At 43.6% G+C, this 21,299-nt stretch overlaps 1 protein-coding gene across 1 annotated transcript in view; it reads right to left on the bottom strand.

Annotated features, from left to right (window-relative positions):
• LOC115458940 (ubiquitin carboxyl-terminal hydrolase 12-like) overlaps positions 1–21,299 on the bottom strand; it is an 82,716-nt gene that overhangs the window by 45,752 nt on the left and 15,665 nt on the right. Inside the window, exon 2 of the mRNA XM_030188799.1 lies at positions 8,540–8,620. Coding sequence (XP_030044659.1) covers positions 8,540–8,620 — 81 coding nt within the window. The remainder of the gene's footprint in view (positions 1–8,539; positions 8,621–21,299) is intronic.

Raw genomic sequence — 21,299 nt, forward strand, 5'->3', positions numbered from 1 at the left:
ATGTTGCTAGTGGAATAGCAACATTCCATGTAGAATCTCCAATAGTAGCAATATTCCATGTAGAATCTCCAATGGTAGCAACATTCCATGTAGAATCTCCAAAGTATCTATTTTATTTTTGTTACATTTGTACCCTGCGCTTCCCACTCATGGCAGGCTCAATGTGGCTTACATGGGGCAATGGAGGGTTAAGTGACTTGCCCAGAGTCACAAGGAGCTGCCTGTGCTGGGAATCGAACTCAGTTCCTCAGTTCCCCAGGACCAAAGTCCACCACTCCTAACCACTAGGCCACTCCTCCACTCCTTTTTAAAAGGTGATTTTTCCACAGGTAACCTGTTTCCCAGGGAACTCCTTTACAAACTGTCCATTTAAAGGGGCTGAAGAATTCAGATATCCATGTTCAACTACCTCCAGTGGCGGTCAGCCACATACAAGAGTATGTCTCAGTGCTGCACCAGATGCTCAGTCTCAGCCCTCACCATACGGTCTCAGGGCAGGCAGGGCCGTGCCGATGCGGTAAGCGGGGTAAGCGCCGCAGGGGGGCGCCCACCTCTGGAGGGCGCCGCCGTGGTGCTTACTCTCGCCCCGCACCACCGAGGCCTTTAAATCTTTTACCTGGTCGCAGCAGCGTCAGTGAAAGCGCTGCCGACGTCTCCCTTCCCTTGCACTCATTGGTTCCCTCAGTGTCCCACCTTCTTCTGACGTTAGAAGAAGGCGGACACTGAGGGAACCAAGAGCGCGAAGGGAAGGGAGCTTTCACTGACGCTGCTGCGACCGGAAGTAAAAGATTTAAAGGCCCCAGGGCGCGGAGGAAAGAGCAGAGAGGCATAGGCGCCCCGTATAAGAGGCTTGGGGAGGCTAAGCCTCCCCAGCCCAATCATGACCTTTAAAACCGGCTCCGGCCCCCACCTGGCAGTGTCGACGGCGTCCCCTGTGCCTTTGGGCAGCTTACCGGCACACGCAGCACTTCTCTTGTTTCTCCTCTTCGTTGCCGTCGTCCCACCCCCCCCCCTTCACACGATTCGCGAACCGCTTAGCACTGCTTAAAAAAAAAATTTACACGTCAGCAGGAACAGGCTGCTTCAGCCAATCCCAGGAGCCTTCCTTCAGCCCTCAGGGGCGGAACACGCTGAAGGAAGGCCCCTGGGATTGGCTGAAGCAGCCTGTTCCTGCTGACGTGTAAATTTTTTTTTTAAGCAGTGCTAAGCGGTTCGCGAATCGCGTGAAGGGGGGGGGGGGGGGGGGACGACGGCAACGAAGAGGAGAAACAAGAGAAGTGCTGCGTGTGCTGGTAAGCTGCCCAAAGGCACAGGGGACGCCGTCGACACTGCCAGGTGGGGACCGCCGTCGCTGAGCCAGGCAGTTCTAGAATTGTTTAAATCTACTAGTTTTAACTTCCAGCCAGCTAGCTTACACTTCAGCAGTGCTTTTACAGAAATGGGTCGGGTAACTTTGCAAGGACTATGGACTCCTGAAAAGGAGAAGAGTGTTTTGTACTTTGACATTTGTTTAAGGCGCTATATGTTTTAGTGGAGGTTGAGAGACAGGAAAAATAATGGCATAGAACAGCATAATGTTGTAATTTTTTTGTCTGATCGATCTGTGTCTTGCTGAACGTTTTTGTTAAAATATTTCAGCACTCAAAAGTACACTATTCTGAGTACGTGCATTCCACAGCAAGCATTATGCACTGAACAGTACTTTGGACAGCTATGCTGTGCTTCCAACCTGTATGGTTGTTGTTACCATTGTCCCTATTAAGTATATTTAAAGGAAAACAAGTGTACCAATGAATAGAAGTATTCATACTGTTATAGTTGTTAAAATACATTTTAAAAATGTAATCTGAAAGATAATTTTACATGGACTGGGCAAGATGATTTGAAAATTTTGTAAAATATTTTTGTTTCCCTGTATTGCTAGCACTCTCGCACTGAATATCCTTACAGCTGGTTTGTAAGACCACTGAACTGACTGTATTGTGCTCTAGTACCCACATCCATAATGAGTCTTAATTAAAACAAATAAATCATAAATACTGAATTAAATCCAACCAGTAAATGTTCAATTTTGTTTTAATCCTGTTGATACATTTTGAGTTAGAAAACGAATGCAGTGTTAGAATAAGTGAATAAATTCCTTTATTTTTGACAGTTTACCTCATTTGCTTCAAATTATGTATTATCTTAGCTCTCGTTTAAATTAGTATATACAGATTGTACAGCACTAAACCATTGAGCCTTTGATAGTCTTATCGTAAAAGATGCACCCTTTCCTTTCTCATGGCCTGGTCATAGATTCTTGTCATGGTGTGGAGCAGAATTCATACAGGCCTTCCTTTTAAACTCCACTGCCTGGAACTTGATTTAAATTTGGTGTCCTAGCTGTAAAAGGCTCTGTGCAACATTGTGAAGATTCCTTTTGAGCAATCCAATCTCTTATGAGTGCTTCATGCTCCAAACTAGGTGTAGTGAACCCCAAGCCCCTGATTTGTCTCCTCACTGCTGTGACTTGGCTGCCTTTGATGAATGTATAGGTGGTGGATGCTTGGAATGCCCTCCCGCGGGAGGTGGTGGAGATGAAAACGGTAACGGAATTCAAACATGCGTGTGATATGCATAAAGGAATCCTGTGCAGAAGGAATGGATCCTCAGAAGCTTAGCCGAAATTGGGTGGCGGAGCAGGTGGGGGGAAGAGGGGTTGGTGGTTGGGAGGCAAGGATAGTGGAGGGCAGACTTATTCAGTCTGTGCCAGAGCCGGTGATGAGAGGCGGGACTGGTGGTTGGGAGGCAGGAAGTACTGCTGGGCAGACTTGTACGGTCTGTGCCCTGAATAAGGCAGGTACAAATCAAGGTAAGGAATACACATATGTTTGTCTTGTTGGGCAGACTGGATGGACCGTGTAGGTCTTTTTCTGCCGTCATCTACTATGTTACTATGTATATTTTTTAATTCACAAAGAGAGAGTCTGTGAGACAATCCTGCTTATTTTCGAAGGAGAAGGGCGGCCATCTTCTGCCCTGCGTGTGCGCCTGTGAAGGGAGAAAATCGCCTCGCTGGTATCGGCCTTCCCTCGCTGTGTCCTACCCTCGAGGAAATAGGAAGTTACCTCAGAAGAGGGCGGGACACAGCGAGGGAAGGCCCGACGCCAGCGAAGTGATTTTCTCCCTTCACAGCACACGCAGGGCAGACGGGAGGCGTTGCCTGCGTTGCTGCATAGATTTTAAAAAAAAAGGCAGGGTGGTGGCAGGAGAAGAGGGCTCTGTCGGCTCTCGATGGACAGGGGCTCAGATGGGAGAGGGGGAGCTCACAGGGGAGAAGGGGATTGGGGGGGGGGTGGGGGAGCTCAGGGGTTCTCAGAGGGGAGAAAGGGATTGTGGAGGGTGGGGGAGCTCAGAGGGGAGAAGGGGATTGGGGAGGGGTGGTGGGGGGCACCAACTGATAGTCTGCAGGGGGGCGCCAGAGACCCTAGGCACGGCCCTGAGGGCAGAGCAGTTTGGAAGATTACTTTCAACTTACTACTACTAATCATTTCTATAGCGATACTATGCACATGCAGAGCTGTACACTTAAACATGTAAGAGACAGTCCTTGATCAACAGAGCTTAAAATCTAAATCAGAACAGACAAACCGGACAAATAAGGGAATTACTTAAGGTGGGAATGATAACTTGCATAAGTTAAAAAAAAAAACAAAAAACTAAAATTAGACATGCATATGTGTGTGTACAACCAAAATTAGTCTTTTGCTGGGGTTTTCTAATGATTTTGGCTTCACAGACATGAGAATCTTTTTAAATTTGGATACTGAAATGATTCCATTTCCAAAAATAGAAGCTTTGCTTAACCTCTGCATAACATCTCTGCCCTTTCCTGCTGCTTTCAGAAAATCAGAGAACAAACTAAAAGAACCATCAGGAACTTTCAGCACTCCTGTCTGACCAACAGCTACAGGAATGGCTATGTTTGAGGGTAGAGAGAAATGAGTGCAAGTCAGGTGAAAAAAAAAGTTCTAAAAATATGTATCATCACTTAGTTATTTATAACAGAATAGGGAACACACTATGTTTTGCTTATTAAGAACACAAACCTCAGAAATTTGGCAATGGTTATTAATATATCATTTCCTGTTCTTTCCTCCTAAAAACTGCACGTAGGAAAGATGATTCATTGTGCATCACTAACTAGTCAATGCTGGAAAGATATCTCTGAAGAAGGCTAATGAATCAGCTAAGTAAACCTGCAGCACAGGCAGGCGACAGCAAAAGAAAAGGCTTCATTGGTTGTTATGTGACAGCAAAGAGGTTATATTGAGAACAGGAGATGGTAGGAGGCTATCTAGCCCATTATATGGGTTGAAGCCAGTGGGCGGAGATTGCCTCCATACTGGTTCACCCAAATTAATAGCAAACGCTACTGAAAACAACAGTAAAAGATTAGACAAAGGACTACATATGCGTGGTCCGTCTGTAAAAAGTCAAAGGCTGTTCCAGTTGGACAGGCAGTGCCTTAAAATATTGAGGACAAAAGTTTCTTGTTTTTTTTTTAACTGATCTGACAGCTTTTTAATTTATTTGAAAGCTTCCCATATGTAGATAAAAATATCATGAAATCAAAAATGAATATCACTACAACACCTTTAAAAAATTATTGGAAACAGCACTAATAAAGGCTGTATTTTGTGCTCATTTTTCTACTCTGTTCTATGTAATACAGTAATAAATACCTGGCCAAATTTCAGTGAGTATATCCTGTTTACTGATGGGTTCATCTTAACTGTTGTTGTAATCTGCCTTGGGAAGCTTGGTGTTATAAGTAAAATTAAACTCTCCTTTCACTGGGGCACATGGAATCACATCTTCACCTCAAATCTTTGGTACAAATGGATTATTCTGTTTTGACCATCTTTCAGGGACAAGTGGCTTTCATAAGTCAAAATAATACAAATAAATATTTTCTTTCATGCAAATTTCTCATTTGTTTAAACATAACTAAACATAAGCCCCTAATGTAGTCCATTGGTTTTCTTATATTTTGTCCTTGTGATGACTTATAATGCGCCAAAACTGGAAATACAAGCAAGACATAATAATAGAATTCAGTAACATCCAAAATGTATTAACATTATAATTTTGTTCACATTTGCGTAATAACTGAGAAAATGCCGTTGAAAAATGATCTGAAGAATAAATAAATATATATCACAGAGCTGGAAAATGTTGGTACATTTAGACTGACTCCTTCTGCATGAAGGTAGCTCTGCCCTCATTATTGAATATCAAATAGTAGTAATAAACAATATTAAGTGCATTTTTATAAAATACCACTGCATTCCAGAAAACAAAAGGAGCAAGTTCCCACAAACCACCTTTCTCTTTTGATCTAGGCACAGGAAAAAAAAAAAAGATTTTAAATGCTCCCAGGTTTCAACCTATTTCACGTTTAATGTGGGATGTAAGTATCATAAATAAGTAAATAAATAGAAACTTTGAATGTTGAGCATCTGATTCTCATAACATGATGTCTGTTTTAGTATCCCTATAACTAGCCCCTCCAAATGACACACTGATTACAATTTGTAATAAATTACTACTCTACCTATAAAAAGGCATTGTTATTATATTTCCTCTGTGTACACCCCCATATGCTGCACAGCCTGGTATGTTTGAAAATATAAGTGAGATTAAATAAAAATACTAATAAAGAACGACAACGTGGATGCAGCATTTCATAGGTTTGTTTGCTTTGTTTTACGTGTACGTAGAACGACGGCTGCGAGGGGGAAGGGGAAACAGAGACTGCCTAAGTAGCTTTAACTTTTTGACGTCATGCCGTCTCCTGTTCTCAAGCAAACCTCCTTGGCTCTAGCATTGTATTTTGTGGCAAAGTTAGGCTTTTATCTGATAGAAAGGCTGAAACAACATTGCTGTCCTTAAAGATAAAGTCTCCTTGTCTGAAGAAGGACTAGCTAGTGAACTGGACATTTCTAATGGTCTAGGAAGCTCATCCCCTTTGGATAAAATTCTTCCATTGATCCAAGAGGCCTCCACTTGCAGCAAAAATCTATTTTGGATTCAGGACCAATATAGCTCCTAGAATTGCAAACTAATGCAATAAACAAACATGGCTTAAAGATTATTAATATGACAAATGCTGGTTAACTGTATTTCATATGGGAAGGCAGGAGATTAATTATAGCTATAGCAGAATATCAAAGACTCCATATTTATAGGTGCATGAAGAAGACCTCTTCTAGCACCAGGTGCCAGCCTCAAAACATTCAGAGGATGATCAGGACAGCCTCAAAGCCTCTAACGTGCTGAAGGACACAGTATTTGCAGTTATAACCCTCAAGGCTACAGGCAAAATAATACCTGAAAGAAATACAAATTGAACTTTCTTATTTCCTGCAAGAAAACATTACTCTTGAAGGTGGCGGAACACCTTTGTGGCTGAAAGGGCCAAATAAACCAAGCTCCCAAGTTGCCAACGCTATGTTAGGCAAAAAAGTGGTCGGGCCCCAGCCCCACCTGCCCACCCTATTCTGCTGCAGGCTAGAAAAGTACCCTCTGGTGCATTTTAAGAACATACCAATACAAATGGCGAGACTCTCTCATCAGCTTGCTGCCTTTTGCTTGAACTGCTTAGTTCTCTTTACAAGTGTCACATAAAAAGGACAATATGTAAGACCACTCTTGCAAAATTTGAGATGTAAAGTTATCGCTTATTTCATATTTCAAACACTCCACCATAACCACCCCAAACTTTACCCTTCCCCTCTCTAACACTTTGAAAATTCTTGGAGTCACCATCGATCGAAATCTCACACTTGAAAACCATGTGAAAAATACCAGCAAGAAAATGTTCCATTCCATGTGGAAGGTCAAAAGAGTAAAAACTTTCGGGAAGGGTGGGAGATGGAGATTAGCACAATGATGTTAATGGCTGAAGAGACATGGAACTGTAAAAAGCAATCATTCCAAATGTTATCTAGTTTGTGAAAGGTAAATGTTTAATGTCGATTTTATATGGTTACGGAAAAAACATAAATAAAAAACTAAAAAAAAAAAAAAGAGTAAAAACTTTCTTCCCAAGAGCTATTTTTCGAAACCTGGTACAATCAATGGTACTTAGCCACCTGGACTATTGCAATGCACTTTACACCGGCTGTAAGAACAGATTATCAAGAAACTTCAAACTGCCCAAAATACCGCAGCCAGACTTATATTTGGAAAAACAAAATATGAAAGTGCAAAACCCTAAGAGAGAAACTACACTGGCTCCCAATCAAAGAACGCCATCAAGTTCAAGATTTGCACGATTGTCCACAAAATCATTTACGGAGGCGCCCCGTCATATATGCTTGACCTTGTGGACCTCCCACCTAGAAATGCCAAAAGATCTGCCCGTACTTTTCTTAACCTGCACTTCCCCAGCTGCAAAGGACTAAAATACAAACTAACACATGCGTCCAGCTTTTCCTACATGAGCACGCAATTGTGGAAGGCTATACCAAACCACCTGAAAACAATCAACAAAATCATTAACTTTCGCAAATCGCTGAAAACTTACCTTTTCACCAAAGCCGATCACGAAAATCCATAACCAATTCTAACATATCATTACTCATTCCTCGCGGTGATTGTCTTTTATAACTGCTTTATTAGACTAACTTACTATCCTGATATATCTGTCACATCAATTGTATTTTTTGTACCCTGATTTGGTGATGCCATAACAGGTCTTTGTAAGCCACATTGAGCCTGCAAATAGGTGGGAAAATGTGGGATACAAGTGCGATAAATAAATAAAATAAATAGCCATTGGAGCACTGAGTTATATACTAGCAACGTAGTCTTGCCTACCCAATCTTTTCCCAAACAGTAAACTTGATTGTAGCATTACGTAAAATTGTGTTTCGCAAAGAACTTCATAATGAACAAAATTGTACATTTCACTACGTATACATTTCTCATTCTGTTGGGTCAACCTCCTCAACTGATGAAATAAGAAGTGGTCTCATGGACCATTTTTCTTTAATTTCTTTTTAAAATAAAAACTTAAAAGTTATGTTTCCTGAGTGTAGGTGTTGATTCTGACGACAGTAAGTTTACCATTTGCCATGAAGGTCTTGGCACACAAAAGGTGAACCTCCACTGGGGATAAATTTCTACCAGAATCTGGGTAAAATTAAAATTGAATCACTTGATTTGCTGCCACACCACCCAATAAACTCCATTGTCAATCCTTCAGTCACCACTGCTGTCATCTGCAACCTGTACCAGGGTCTCCTTCCTTTGTCTCATTTCGCCACTAATCTTCCTGTGCGTAACATATGCACAGCCACCAGTTATTAGACAAGAAAGTAAACGTTTCAGTGTGACACCAGGCTAGTATTTTATATGTTCAACCAAGGACTTAAAGCTTCATGGTTTTTTTTTTTCGTACTCTGAATCACAATTTTAAAAACAGAACGAGAACATAAGGTCAACCAAATGGCAGGGACGCCAGTCAAAAATAAACAAGATAAATACTTACATTGACCAAGCCAAAGTAGTGCTCATTTACAGGAAACTGCTCGGGACCAATCTCTTTCTCTAAAGCAGAGGCATTGGTGCCCTGTGGGAACAAAACAGATCAGGAATGAGTCAAATGCCTTTAAACAGAAATCACAACAAGACAAAGTCCATAGCCCAGAGATTCAGTGCGTCGTCCTTAGTCTGATTAACACCAGCCAGCACTCCCACAAGGCAACTTCGCACCTCCAGCAAGATTAACATGCCAAGGCATCATACATTCAACTACTTTGCATCCAGTATACGAAACAAGGTACAGTTATGCATTCGTGTTGCCTTTTCTTGAGTCTAGTGGATTATGCTCTCCCTCCACCAGATGGAGACAGAGTAAAACTGCTTGGTTTCCATTTCTGTACTGGTGCAGTGGGGAAGCTAATCAGCGTTGCTCTGCCTGCAGCAGGTCACATGGACTGGAACAGCACGAAAGTCGTTGGATCTTCGCTCCAGCAGCACAGACCCTCTTGGGTCTACTAACACATGTAGACCAAGGAGCTAGAACCCTAGAGGTTCTTCCTGGCTTCAGTCAGTGAGCTGTTCCTACCCATCCCTTCCTCGGGACCTCAGGCTAGGCCTCAAAGCCAGACAGAGGCCCTGCTTGTAACCTCCTGGTCTGGGACAATAAATAAGGTAAAGGCATATTGTGTGTACTGAAGGCCCCAGAGACTCTAGAGGCAGGTGGCTCATTTCCAGAAGGTCAAGCAGACTACATCGTTTTTTTTTTTTCCCCACTGCACATTCTGGTTCAAAGCAGCTACTTTGTTACTGTAGTTTAGAGCAGGAAGGCCACAGGTAAGCTTTTGCAGCTGTTATGGGAGTTGGGGGAGGGGGAAGGGAAGGAAGGACTAGTCCCTGCATCATGACCCGGTTTTCACCAGGAGTTTCTCCACAGGGATGGACAGTCCTTCCATATTAACTCCCCTGGCTTGAATAGGAGCAAAAAAAAAAAAAATTGTCAAGGTATCTTCAGTTTCTGGATCTTTCTCACTTTCTTTTTCCACTCTGAAACAAGAATAATTTAGACGCCAACTGAATTTCAGTTTTAGTGCTGAAACTGGACCAAAATCTGAATTCAGCCTGCTGTGTACTCCTAGTACTTCCACCCACTTCCCCTCCCAGAGTGGACGAGCCCCCTCTCTCCTGCCCCCCTAAACTGGAGCGCCCCCACCATCTTTCCCCCACCTTGAATCCACCGAAAGAACCTCTCGGGCCTACCTTAGAGTCCCTGCTGGTCTACCGTCTAGTCAGGGCAGGAGTGATCCTCAAGTCGCTCCTGCTCATGCCACCATCAAAACTGCTGCCACAAAACTGCCAGTGAAGTTGCAAGAACCATTGAGAGATTGGAGCCAGCATGGGCAGGGGTGATTCCAGTCATTAAGGTGGCCGTTTTACATAAAGATTTGATTTAGGCATGTATATAGTTGGATGGCTGGTAAGCACGCTGGTCACTTGCCTTCCTGATGCAAAGGTGGCAGACCTCGTACATCACCTAGATAAGATATTGGACAATGCTGGGAAGGAGCAGTCTATGTGGGTACCAATGATATGGGAAAGTGGAGGAGGGAGGTTCTGGAAGCCAAATTTTGGCTCTTAAATAGAAACCTGAAATCTAGGGTAGCATTCTCAGAAATGCTCCCCTTTCCATGTGCAGGACCCAAGAGGCAGGCAAAGCTCCAGAGTCTCCATACATGGATAAGATGATGGTGCAGGGAAGAGGGGTTTAGATTTGTTAGAAAATGGGTCACATTCTGGGGAAGGGGAAGACTATCCTGAAAAGAAAGGCTCCACCTTAAGCGGTGTGGAACTAGGTTGATGGCGATACTGTTAAAAAAGGCGATAGAGCAGCTTTTAAACTGGAACCTGGAGAGAAGCCAGGTCTTTATCTGCCGTCATTTACTATGTTAGGGTAAGCACTGCAAAGAAACAAGAAAACCTTATGTATATATGAGAGTGACTAAAGGGAAGTCCGCACTAGTCAACACCTTAACTCTTTATTCCCCAGTTTCTTAAGCATCTGCATTAGCCCTGCCCAGCTTTGCAAAACCATCAAGGGAAGACCATTACAAGCATTCCCACCTACAACCTTCCAGGAATTGTGTTTCAGACTCTTGATTCTCTCCCACATACACATCACTCATTCCTCCCACTTGGGTGAAATAACAGGCTGACTTCTGTTTCAATTATATGTGCTTTTTGTTACGACATTAATAAAGCATGAAACGTCAGGTAGAAAAATAAGTGTCACTGAAGGGCTCTGCAACTTCTGAATCTACTACTACTACTTAACATTTCTAAAGCGCTACTAGGGTTACGCAGCGCTGTACAATTTAACATGGAAGGACAGTCCTTGCTCGAAGAGCTTACAATCTAAAAAGACAAATGTACAGTTAATCAGATAGGTCAGACAGATTGGGGCAACCTATATGTTCGAAAGGTTAGGTTCCGAATGCAGCATTGAAGAGGTGAGCTTTAAGCAAGGATTTGAAGATGGGTAGGGAGGGGGCTTGGCGTAGGGATTCAGGAAGACTGTTCCAGGCATAGGGTGAGGCAAGGCAAAATGAGCGGAGCCTGGAGTTGGCAATGGTGGAGAAGGGTACTGAGAGGAGGGATTTGTCATGTGAGCTAAAAGCTTATTCCAGCAGTGAAGGAATCCCAACACTATCGTCTACACAAGTCTGTAGCACGTGGTTCCTGCTTTCATCCATTATCAACTCAACCCTAACCAGTTACTCTCAACTCCTAGCCTGGGCTTTCTGTACATCACAAAGAGGACAGGCTGTCTGATTTAGAAAGACATTTGCAGCCATTTGTTCCCCATTAATCCAAGTCTGTGGCACCTTTGGGACGGCAGAGACATATTTTTGGAAGTGCTGATGAATGTTAGCTAATCCTGAGAAAATGGAAAATTTGCAGCCTTCCTGGGGCAGAAACAAGTTACGGTTTATGAAAAAGAATCATCATAAAACTGTCGCTAATCTGAAGACCATGCATTACATATTCTGTTACTGAGAACTACACTTTGCATACTTAGCTTTCTCAGACTATGATATGAACCTGAAACCACAACAAACTGGACTCATTCTGCACGTTCAGAGATCAGAATTTATACTAACGTTTCAGTTTTGATGATTCACTGCTATAGCCGTGTTCAATGAAAAGAACTGCCAGAAAACAAATCAACCAAAATGTTTATTCTATGTAGAGCCAGCCTGATTCCAGGCTCTGCCCCCTGCTCCTCAAGGCCAGTCAAGTTTGAGGATGCTGTGAAAACAATGCTCGTAGTTTCTGAGGGGAGGGGGAGAGCCCTGGGTGTTACTCTGTAACTATACCTGCAAACCAACATGGAGAGTACATTTAGTGGGCTCTGAAAGGAGTTGTGATCCAGGTCATAGTAAGAAAAGTCCTAGGAACCACAAATAAAAGTTAGTGATCCCTGGAAGGACTACAAGAGCATACAGACACTGTGCAGCAATGAAAACTTACAGGCAATAAAAGAGCAATTAAAAGATCTAGTGCAATTTATTACTCTCTGTCCACATGAGATTTTTAATGTCTAGGGCTTTTTCTAAAGAAGAAAGTAAAGGATATTTATGTATAGGCCTGAAACTCAGTAAGAATACTAGTTCTCCTGGGGGGGGGGAGGGGGAGAGAGAGAGACTGTCTTCATCACTGCATAACTGGAATCTATGAGTTTGACCCAGGGACATAAAAGTACATAAGCACCGCCATACTGGGAAAAGACCAACGGTCCATCAAGCCCAGCATCCTGTCTCCGACAGCGGCCAATCCAGGCTTCAAGAACCCAGCAACCCCCCCCCCCCCCAAAAAAAAAAAAAAAAAAAAAAAAAAATTAATAATGTTCAATGGACTTTTCCCTCGGGAATCTGTCCAAACCCCCTTTAAATTCCGTAAGGCCAGCTGCTGTCACTACATTCTCCGGCAACGAGTTCCAGAGTCCAACTACACGCTGAGTAAAGAAAAACTTTCTCCTATTTGTTTTAAATCTACCATGTTCTAGCTTCGTCTTATGGCCCTGGTTTTGTTGTTGTTTGAAAGTGTAAACAAACGCTTCACATCTGTCCGCTCTACTCCGCTCATTATCTTGTAGACTTCTATCATATCACCCCTCAGCCGCCTTTTCTCCAAGCTGAAGAGCCCTAACCTCCACACATCCCAGATTCCAAAGGGCAATGTGAATGCATGTTTATGTGTTTTGACCCAGAAGTTCTCTTCTGCTTCTTTCAACCTCCTAGCCATGGTTCTAATTTAGCTGAATCTGCCACTATGAGCTTCCATTCACAACTATTCCAGGATTGTTTTCCCCTCAACATATCCAGCAGTCTAATGCATCTAGTTTGGTCATTGCCATTAGTCTTCTAACAGGTCTCCAAGTAACCATGGTCCCTGAATCATTAAACAATGACAATTGCCGCTCCTTCCTTCACCCCCATGGGTTGTGAACACTGCTTCCCACAGCAACCTCAGCCTCAGACAACCAAGGGAGCAGAAAACCCAATGTAGGATCAACTGGAAACTTTCCAGGGGACAGCAGAGGCCAGCTGGGATCTATGGTCTACATCATCTGAACAAGGTCTATCACCGCAACAGCTGAGTTTTGAAGGAAGGATATAAAATAGAAGACAATTTCTGAGTAATGACAACTGATGGTTCATTGCAGCATAGCCCAATAGAAGCCAGCTCCAACTGAGCTACAGGCTCAAAGAGCCTCACTTCTTCCCTCTCCATGGCACAAAACCACCACTACACTCAGAACTATTAATTCTTTCCTAAGCAGATGTTTAATATAAGCAAAAAGGATCTTATTTTCAGCATAGATTTCTGCTGAGAAACTGCAAACTTGGCATTCTTCACCAAGTCTTAGTAATTTTGAGGCTTTTCTTTTTGCATATTTTTACATTTGTCTCTATAATCTTTTTCTTCCCCCCCCCCCCCCAATTTTTTTGTTACATTTGTACCCCACGCTTTCCCACTCATGGCAGACTCAATGTGGCTTACATGGGGCAATGGAGGGTTAAGTGACTTGCCCAGAGTCACAAGGAGCTACCTGTGCCTGAAGTGGGAATCGAACTCAGTTCCTCAGTTCCCCAGGACCAAAGTCCACCATCCTAACCACTAGGCCACTCCTCCACTGCTGCTACTATTTGACATTCTACATGGAATGTTGCTATTCCAATATTCCATGTAGAAGTCGGCCCTTGCAGATCACCAATGTGGCCGCGCAGGCTTCTGCTTCTGTAGAATCTCCAATAGTATCTATTTTATTTTTGTTACATTTGTACCCTGCTTGTACCCCGCACTTTCCCACTCATGGCAGGCTCAATGCGGCTTACATGGGGCAATGGAGGGTTAAGTGACTTGCCCAGAGTCACAAGGAGCTGCCTGTGCCTGAAGTGGGAATCGAACTCAGTTCCTCAGTTCCCCAGGACCAAAGTCCACCACCCTAACCACTAGGCCACTCCTCCATTTCTGACAGATTTGTAGAATATGCATTGGATCAGTCTTTCGGCCATTTGTCTTCTTATTACCCGAGGAGTCAATTGTGTAGGCTATAATTCCTGAACTGTGATGAGACAAAGCATAGCAATTCAAGCTCTAAACCAAAAGCATCCCAAGGAAATTCAGTAAGAAGCATGCCTCAATACCACCACAAAATGTTCAAAGAATATTTTTTCACACTGCCTTTAGCTCTCTCTCCTCCTTGAAGAAACAGCTCAAAGGAAGACCTGAGGCCCAACCAAAAAGAAACTGTAAGAGTTTACAAACTGTGCGTATACAAAAAAAGTGAGTATTATATAACGACTCCAAGAAGAAATTGGGTCTTACCTGATAATTTTCTTTCCATTAGTCCTTCCCACTATTCCATAAACCTATTGGATAGTTGTGTCCATCAACCAGTAGGTGGAGATAGAGAACTGAGAAAAGACATCTCTCTTGGCATCCAGTCCAGCTCCTCAGTATTTATGTAGACAAGCAGTATGGATAAACTCAGAATAAACACAACAACCTTAAACAACTCACTAACTTAACTCTAACCGAGTGAGCGAATATATGTGGACCTCTCTCATCTCTGGACAACTTGTGTACAACAAGAAATATGCAGAAAGGACTACTACTACTACTTAACATTTCTAGAGCGCTACTAGGGTTACGCAGCGCTGTACAATTTAACAAAGAGAGACAGTCCCTGCATGAAAGGTGACAGTTGTTACTTGACTCATCTCAGAAACCTCAGGAGGGCCTCTGGAATAGTGGGAAGGACTAATGGAAAGAAAATTATCAGGTAAGACCTAATTTTTCCTTCTATTACATAGCATACAATTCATGCATATTCATTGTGAGTTTCTTGAAAACCTGAATGGCTGGGAGTGTCCAAGGACTAGGTTGAGGAACCCCTATTCTACACAAATGCATCAATGATTCAATTGATTTATCCAATAATACAATCTAAAATGTCAAAAAATCTACATTCATCCACTCCACCTTGATATAATGTATCAAAAATAGCCTTTTTCTATGTAGATGTATAATATATTGTATTGTTGAGACCCTCATATCAAGCGTCATCAGCAAACTGCCTGCATAACCCATATTATATCATAATCATTGCTCCAAGATTAGTCATCACTTTTTTTTGTTCTACTGCATACAACATTTCTAATAAACACACATATATTATACATCACTCAACACAGCTTAAACTCTAAAAAGTAATGGTACTGTTTTAAGAGGCTGGCGAGGAACATGGCAATTTGTACATTCATCTACCCAACTAGACATATCGTGACTGGGCTGACTACATGGGACATTTTGGTCTTCATCTGTCATCACTTACTAAAAACAGAAATAAAGGCCAACATACAGAAAACAAAAGTCGACAACTTTTTATTGGCCTATCATGTATGTTTTTGTTTTCATTCTTTCCAACTCAATGGAAGCTAGAAAGAATTATAGAAAAATGATCAATGATTTCTGTCAGCAAAACAACATGCTGAAAATTTAATGGAATAGGATGAAGATTGGCATGATGGAAAAAAAAACCTTAAGATGACACACTGAGTCTGAAAATTGACCAGATTGAACTGGGAGACCTATAGAAATAAGCCCCCCCCCAAAAAAAAAAAATAAAAATAAAAAGAATTGCCAATGATTTTCTGTAGGAGGAGTTTCCAGCTTCTGTAGCATTAAAAAAACAACTTACATACAGTGAAAAACATATCAGCTAGGGAATGCCTCCTTTCAAACTATCTCTCCCTGTTCTCTACTCTCCCAAAACCCCACACTACTCTCACCTCCAAAAATACCCCCTGCACAAACTGCTACACCCCCCCCCCCCCAAAACTACCCTAACAGCTACATCCTTCAAACTGTCCCATTCCAAATGCCCATACACTCTGCAAAGCGCCCCACCCCAAAAAATAACCTGAAAACATTCTACCACCCTACTAACTGTCCCCACTCCCAATGTGGCTATCCCCAAAACTTGCCTAAAACCCAGCAAACTGCTCCCTGCAACTTTACTACCATCCCACAAACTACTCCTACCTAATACCACATCACCCTGTAAACTGCCTCATTCCCAAAATCTACACCCCCTCAACTGCCCCACTACTCCACAAACTGCCCACCTCAAACACACACCCCAACTGCTCTATCACCCCACACAATTGCTCTAGCCCTGCAAACTGCCCTCCCCCACAAATTGCCCCCACAGCTGCCCCACACCCACAAAATACTCCCAACTACCCCACCATCTCAATATGTCACTCCACTGACAAAAACCAGTCTCTAAGGAACTGATCCATCATTCCTCAGACTGCCCCATCCCCAAATATTACTCTCATTCAACTATGCTCCACGCCACTAACTGTCCCAATACCCTGCAAACTGCCCTACCTGTAAAAACTCTCTTACACAACTGCCTAACCACCCTAACTGCCACACATCTAAAAAAAAAATAAATACTTCCCCGATAACTGCCCCACCCCCAAAAACCAGCCCCACAACTGTACCTCCACAAACTGCCCTCCCCCAAATAGCCCCGTAACTGCTTCCATTCCCAACAAAATATCCCAACTGTCCCACCACCCCACAACTGCTCCAACTCCCCAAAAATACCCCCTCACACACACACACATGCAATGCACACACAGAACACACAACAGACATAGATACACACACATACGACAGGAGTCAGAAAGAATATCATGATCCATTCTTAATGCTTCGTCACTTGTTGTTTATTAACCTGCATTGGTATATTTTTTATTACTATGCTTCAATGCCTGTCTGCATTAGGGTGTAAAAATTTGCTCAGTCTTCACCAACAGCTTTTATATTTCCACATCGTCATATTGTTACAACAATGCTATGCTCGAAAAAGCTGCTGTAGCAGGGAGGTGAGCCAGGATTTTCTCTGTCTTTAGCCGGAGTTCTGGTTAGCGTACGTTCTGGCTAACCTAACTTGATGTAAGGCACCAGCAGCAGCCTGTACTGGGGTGTTCTCCATCGGGAAGCCTGGGCTGAGGCCAGGAAAAAAAATGAGCTGGTGGCCTCCAAGCAGCCCTCCTTCCTCAGCTGCAGCTGTCCGAATTTGGCAAAGCTGATTTTCTTCCTCACCTAATAAAGTTAGGTAATAAATGGTAAATAATACGGAGATAAAGGATAGTCCTCTAACAACAGCGGTGTGCTGGTCGGCTGATGGAGCTACTAGGCATAAAAGAGAGAAGTCCAATGCAATTGGCATTGCCATGGCCTCAGCTCTCACTGCCTTCCCACCCCACCACCACATTCCCATATGCCAGAAAAAAGTGAAAGTAGCACTGCAGAAGGGACCCACAGAACTACGCAGACAATGCAGAGCATAGATGGTGGCATGTCACTTGTGGAGTCCACCAAAAAAGCACAGTAGCAGGCTCTTTCTACCCTTGCTGTGTTGCCCCTCTTCTGCCTTTAGAAATGGGGGCTGAAAGAATCTTACTTTCAGCTCAACAGGTGCAGATATGAGATCAGACCTCAGGGGTGAGGTGGGTGAGTAGCAGGGGATCATTGGAGATGAGAATGCTCCTAGGCCCTCAGGATTGCAAAAAGGGGGCATGCAAAGGAAAGCACAGTTGCCACAATGACCTTCTCCCCTGACTTTATCCTAATGTTACACAGGGCTTATATGGCAAGAGGCCAGGAAGAGCAAGAATCAGTCCCCAAAAGGCTGAGAAAGAACAGAACTGTACACCTCCAATCCTAGTTCTTGGACCTCTAGAAGGTACTGTCCAACAATGCTACAGCAGTAGTCTAAATAAACAAGTAAGGATGTACCACGAGCCCACAGTTAACCAAAGAGGTGATATCATCGTATCTTGGATGGAGATACGTTTGAAGAGTCTAACAGCAAGATATATAGCAGGAGTTCAGAATATCCCAGTGGATTTCTTAAGCAGACAAGGTTGAATGAATTGGAGCTACCAGAAGAAGCTTTTGCCATGATGAGTGGAACACAGGGCCAATCGGGCATGGACTTAATGACAACTCCAAGGTTCCAAGCAAAAAAACAGCACAAAGGGTCTTTAAAAACAAAGGGAACACAGTTCTTTCATCAAAAGAATCCTTTAATAATAGAATTTGATTGGAGGAAGACCTGACACGGGCCATGTTTCGGTGCTACCGCACCTGCGTCAGGGGTCACACCAATGACAAAAGAGGCTTCAACAGACTAATTTCAACCGTCTGATATTTCCCAAAGTGTTCCTCCGAATGTCATGCAATGCAAGGCTCACGCACACCTTTATCTTATTGAGACTCACACTAATGGTGTGCGTGAGCCTTGCATTGCATGACATTCGGAGGAACGCTTTGGGAAACATCAGACGGTTGAAATTAAAATTAGTCTGTTGAAGCCTCTTTTGTCATTGGTGTGACCCCTGACGCAGGTACGGTAGCACTGAAACACGGCCTGTGTCGGGTCTTCCTCCAATCAAATTCTACTATTAAAGGATTCTTTTGATGAAAGAACTGTGTTCCCTTTGTTTTTAAAGGCCCTTTGCACTGTTTTCTTTGCTTGGACCTTTTTTTGTACTTAGTTCCCGCTCTTTGTTACATTATAACTCCAAGGTTCCAACATCAACTCCAAGGTTCCAACATCAACTCCAAGGTTCCAACATTCTTCAGCCAGAGAACAACAGGGGGTGCAAGAGGATGCCTTGTCACAATTGTAGCCCAAGAACAAACCCCTGACAGAATCCAAAGGTAACTAAGGCCCAGATGAACCAAAGTTCCCATTAAGAGTCCTTCTGTATTTCCAAATCGGTAAAAATTACCGATTTGGAAATACAGAGGGATTCCCAAAGCAAATTCTATCCAAATGAGCTGGTCGCTGCTTTTGCGATCAGTTGCTCTGCATGTGATAGGGGGGAAGCCAGTCAGCCAGCTACTCATGTGCAAAACAGCCAAATTGCTAAGCGTGGCTGCTCTGCACATGCTACAGACAGCTTTCCTACACACAGACAAGCTGCATTTTTTTTTTTTTTTGTTCCATTTCTCCTGGTGCCCCAAGGATCTGGCAGCGCTGTTGCGCTTCCTTATGTTAGGGCAGAAAAAGTGCTATCACCCCTGGCTTCTTTGTCTTCTCCTCGCCAGAGCCACATGCCTGCCCATAAAGCTATTAGCAATTTATTAGATCCTAAATGCCCATGGTCCCTCTTTGAAACCAGCTGAGAGATTGTTGTTATGGAGAGGACTTGTTAGGGCAGAAGGCTCTACAAGAATTGCTGCGCTTCTGTTTTGTGGTAGTCAAGTTTTTTTGGTTTTTTTTTAAAGAGGAAAAGAAACAGCAAGCCCCGCAAGACAAACATTAGGGCCCAACTTGAGGAGCGGAGAGAGAGCCGAGAAAGAGAGGCTGGGAGAACTTCCTCAACTTCCCATTGTTTGTCCCTCCACATCCTTTGCATGCAGGCCTTATTTTAAAGGAAACATGAAGTGCTCTTTAGACCTGCAAGCTGCTGGCCATCGGAAGGAGTGAGAACTGGCGGATCAGATTCCTTGCACCAGCACTAGCAACAGATGGTCTGCAGCTCACAACAGCCCCAGCCAGGCATTACCGAGAGCTCCAGACCTCAAGTTAGATTTTCCACGGTAAAGGTAGGGACTGCTTCTGTGCATCACCTTACATGTACATTTGTATAGTAATTACCTCATTACAACAGCTTTGCATTCCGTTTTTGTTAGTTGCTACCATGATAGGAAAAGAGTTCAGAGAACCCTTTTGTGCATGTCTTGTTTTACTCTTAGCTCACTTAACCGCCTAGAACTGGTATAAAAACCACGTTGCTGGCTCGTTAGTTTTAGTGCATCTGGGCCTAAGTCCTGAAGAATGCATCCTTCATTCACCTCCAGCCAGAAAGACTTCACCAGCAGTTCCAGGTGAGTGAAAGATGGAGTGAGCAGTGATGGAAATAACCAGTGTAGGAGTGGGTGATGGAATTTCAGAAATGTTGCCTTGTGTTGATGCTTGATCAAATGAAACGGCAATAGTACACGAGACAGTAGCACCGATTAGGGTTTCCTTGGAATCACCATTGCTTATCCCTGGGGATATACAATACAACATCTTAAAACTATTTTGGGATCCTACCAGGTACTTGTGACCTGGATTGGCCCTACTGGAAACATAAGGCTATAAGAAAAGAATGCCACGTCATAACAAGGTCAATTGAACCCAGTATTTTATCTCCAACAGTGGGCAGTCCAGGTCTCAAATACCATAGGCAACAGAAGTGGAGGCGGGGGGGGGGGGGGGGAGGTTCACACTGACCCCCACCAAAAGTTTCCTGGCAGCTGCTGCCTTCATTTAGCTTGCAACAAGGTAGAAGCTCATGGATGGTCCATCCACCTAAGGCGACACAATTTAGGAGGTAGCATAACCACAGTCTCTAGCACCCCCCACCCCCAACCATGGTTTCCAGCATCACTTCCCCATCAGCATCTTACCTCCCTTCCCCCGGACTGGTGACGTGACAGCCATCTACAGAAGAATGGCAGCCTCCATTGTATACAAATATCTCATGCATATTTATTGTAGATATCCTGAAGGTGCATGGCAAGGGGGTACTCCATGACCAACTTGGGAAACACTGGTCTACAGCATCCGCACATGGCTCAAGGTCTGCCTGCTTCCACCCCCTCTGAAACAGGGTGTAGGAGTCAAAAGGCCATGAGCATGCGTGGATACTCATGGTGCTACGCTTCTTCTACAGATGCTGTCATGTTGCTGCCCTGAAGAAAGGGAGGCAAGACACTGAACACCTTGCGGAAGAGAGAAGGAAGAGAAGATGCTGTTGACCAAGTGGAGAGGAAAGTAGGAAAAGAGAGAGATGCTGGAGATCAAGGTGGGGTGAGATGGGAATGGAGGTAGGGAAGGAGAGGAATGCTAGATACCACTTGGGGGGGGGGGGGGGGGGAACACAGACAGCCGAGCTGGATTATGTAATGGTAGGGAAGGGAAGGTAGATGCTAGAAAATGGATTAGGAAGGTCTTAAGCCACCCCTTGATCAGAGGGCACATATCTGGATGCTTTCCCAGGATGTCAAATACTCTCAGGCCCTGCAGGAGCTAGTCTTTCCAATGCTACCGCTCTGTTTATCCTTGGCCAGCTCTGGCCACCAGCATCATGTGCTTGTTAAAATCAGAGAGCAATTACTTCCTGTTTACTGCA

The sequence above is a fragment of the Microcaecilia unicolor genome, unplaced genomic scaffold, assembly GCF_901765095.1.
Source record: "Microcaecilia unicolor unplaced genomic scaffold, aMicUni1.1, whole genome shotgun sequence".
Taxonomy (NCBI): Eukaryota; Metazoa; Chordata; class Amphibia; order Gymnophiona; family Siphonopidae; genus Microcaecilia; species Microcaecilia unicolor.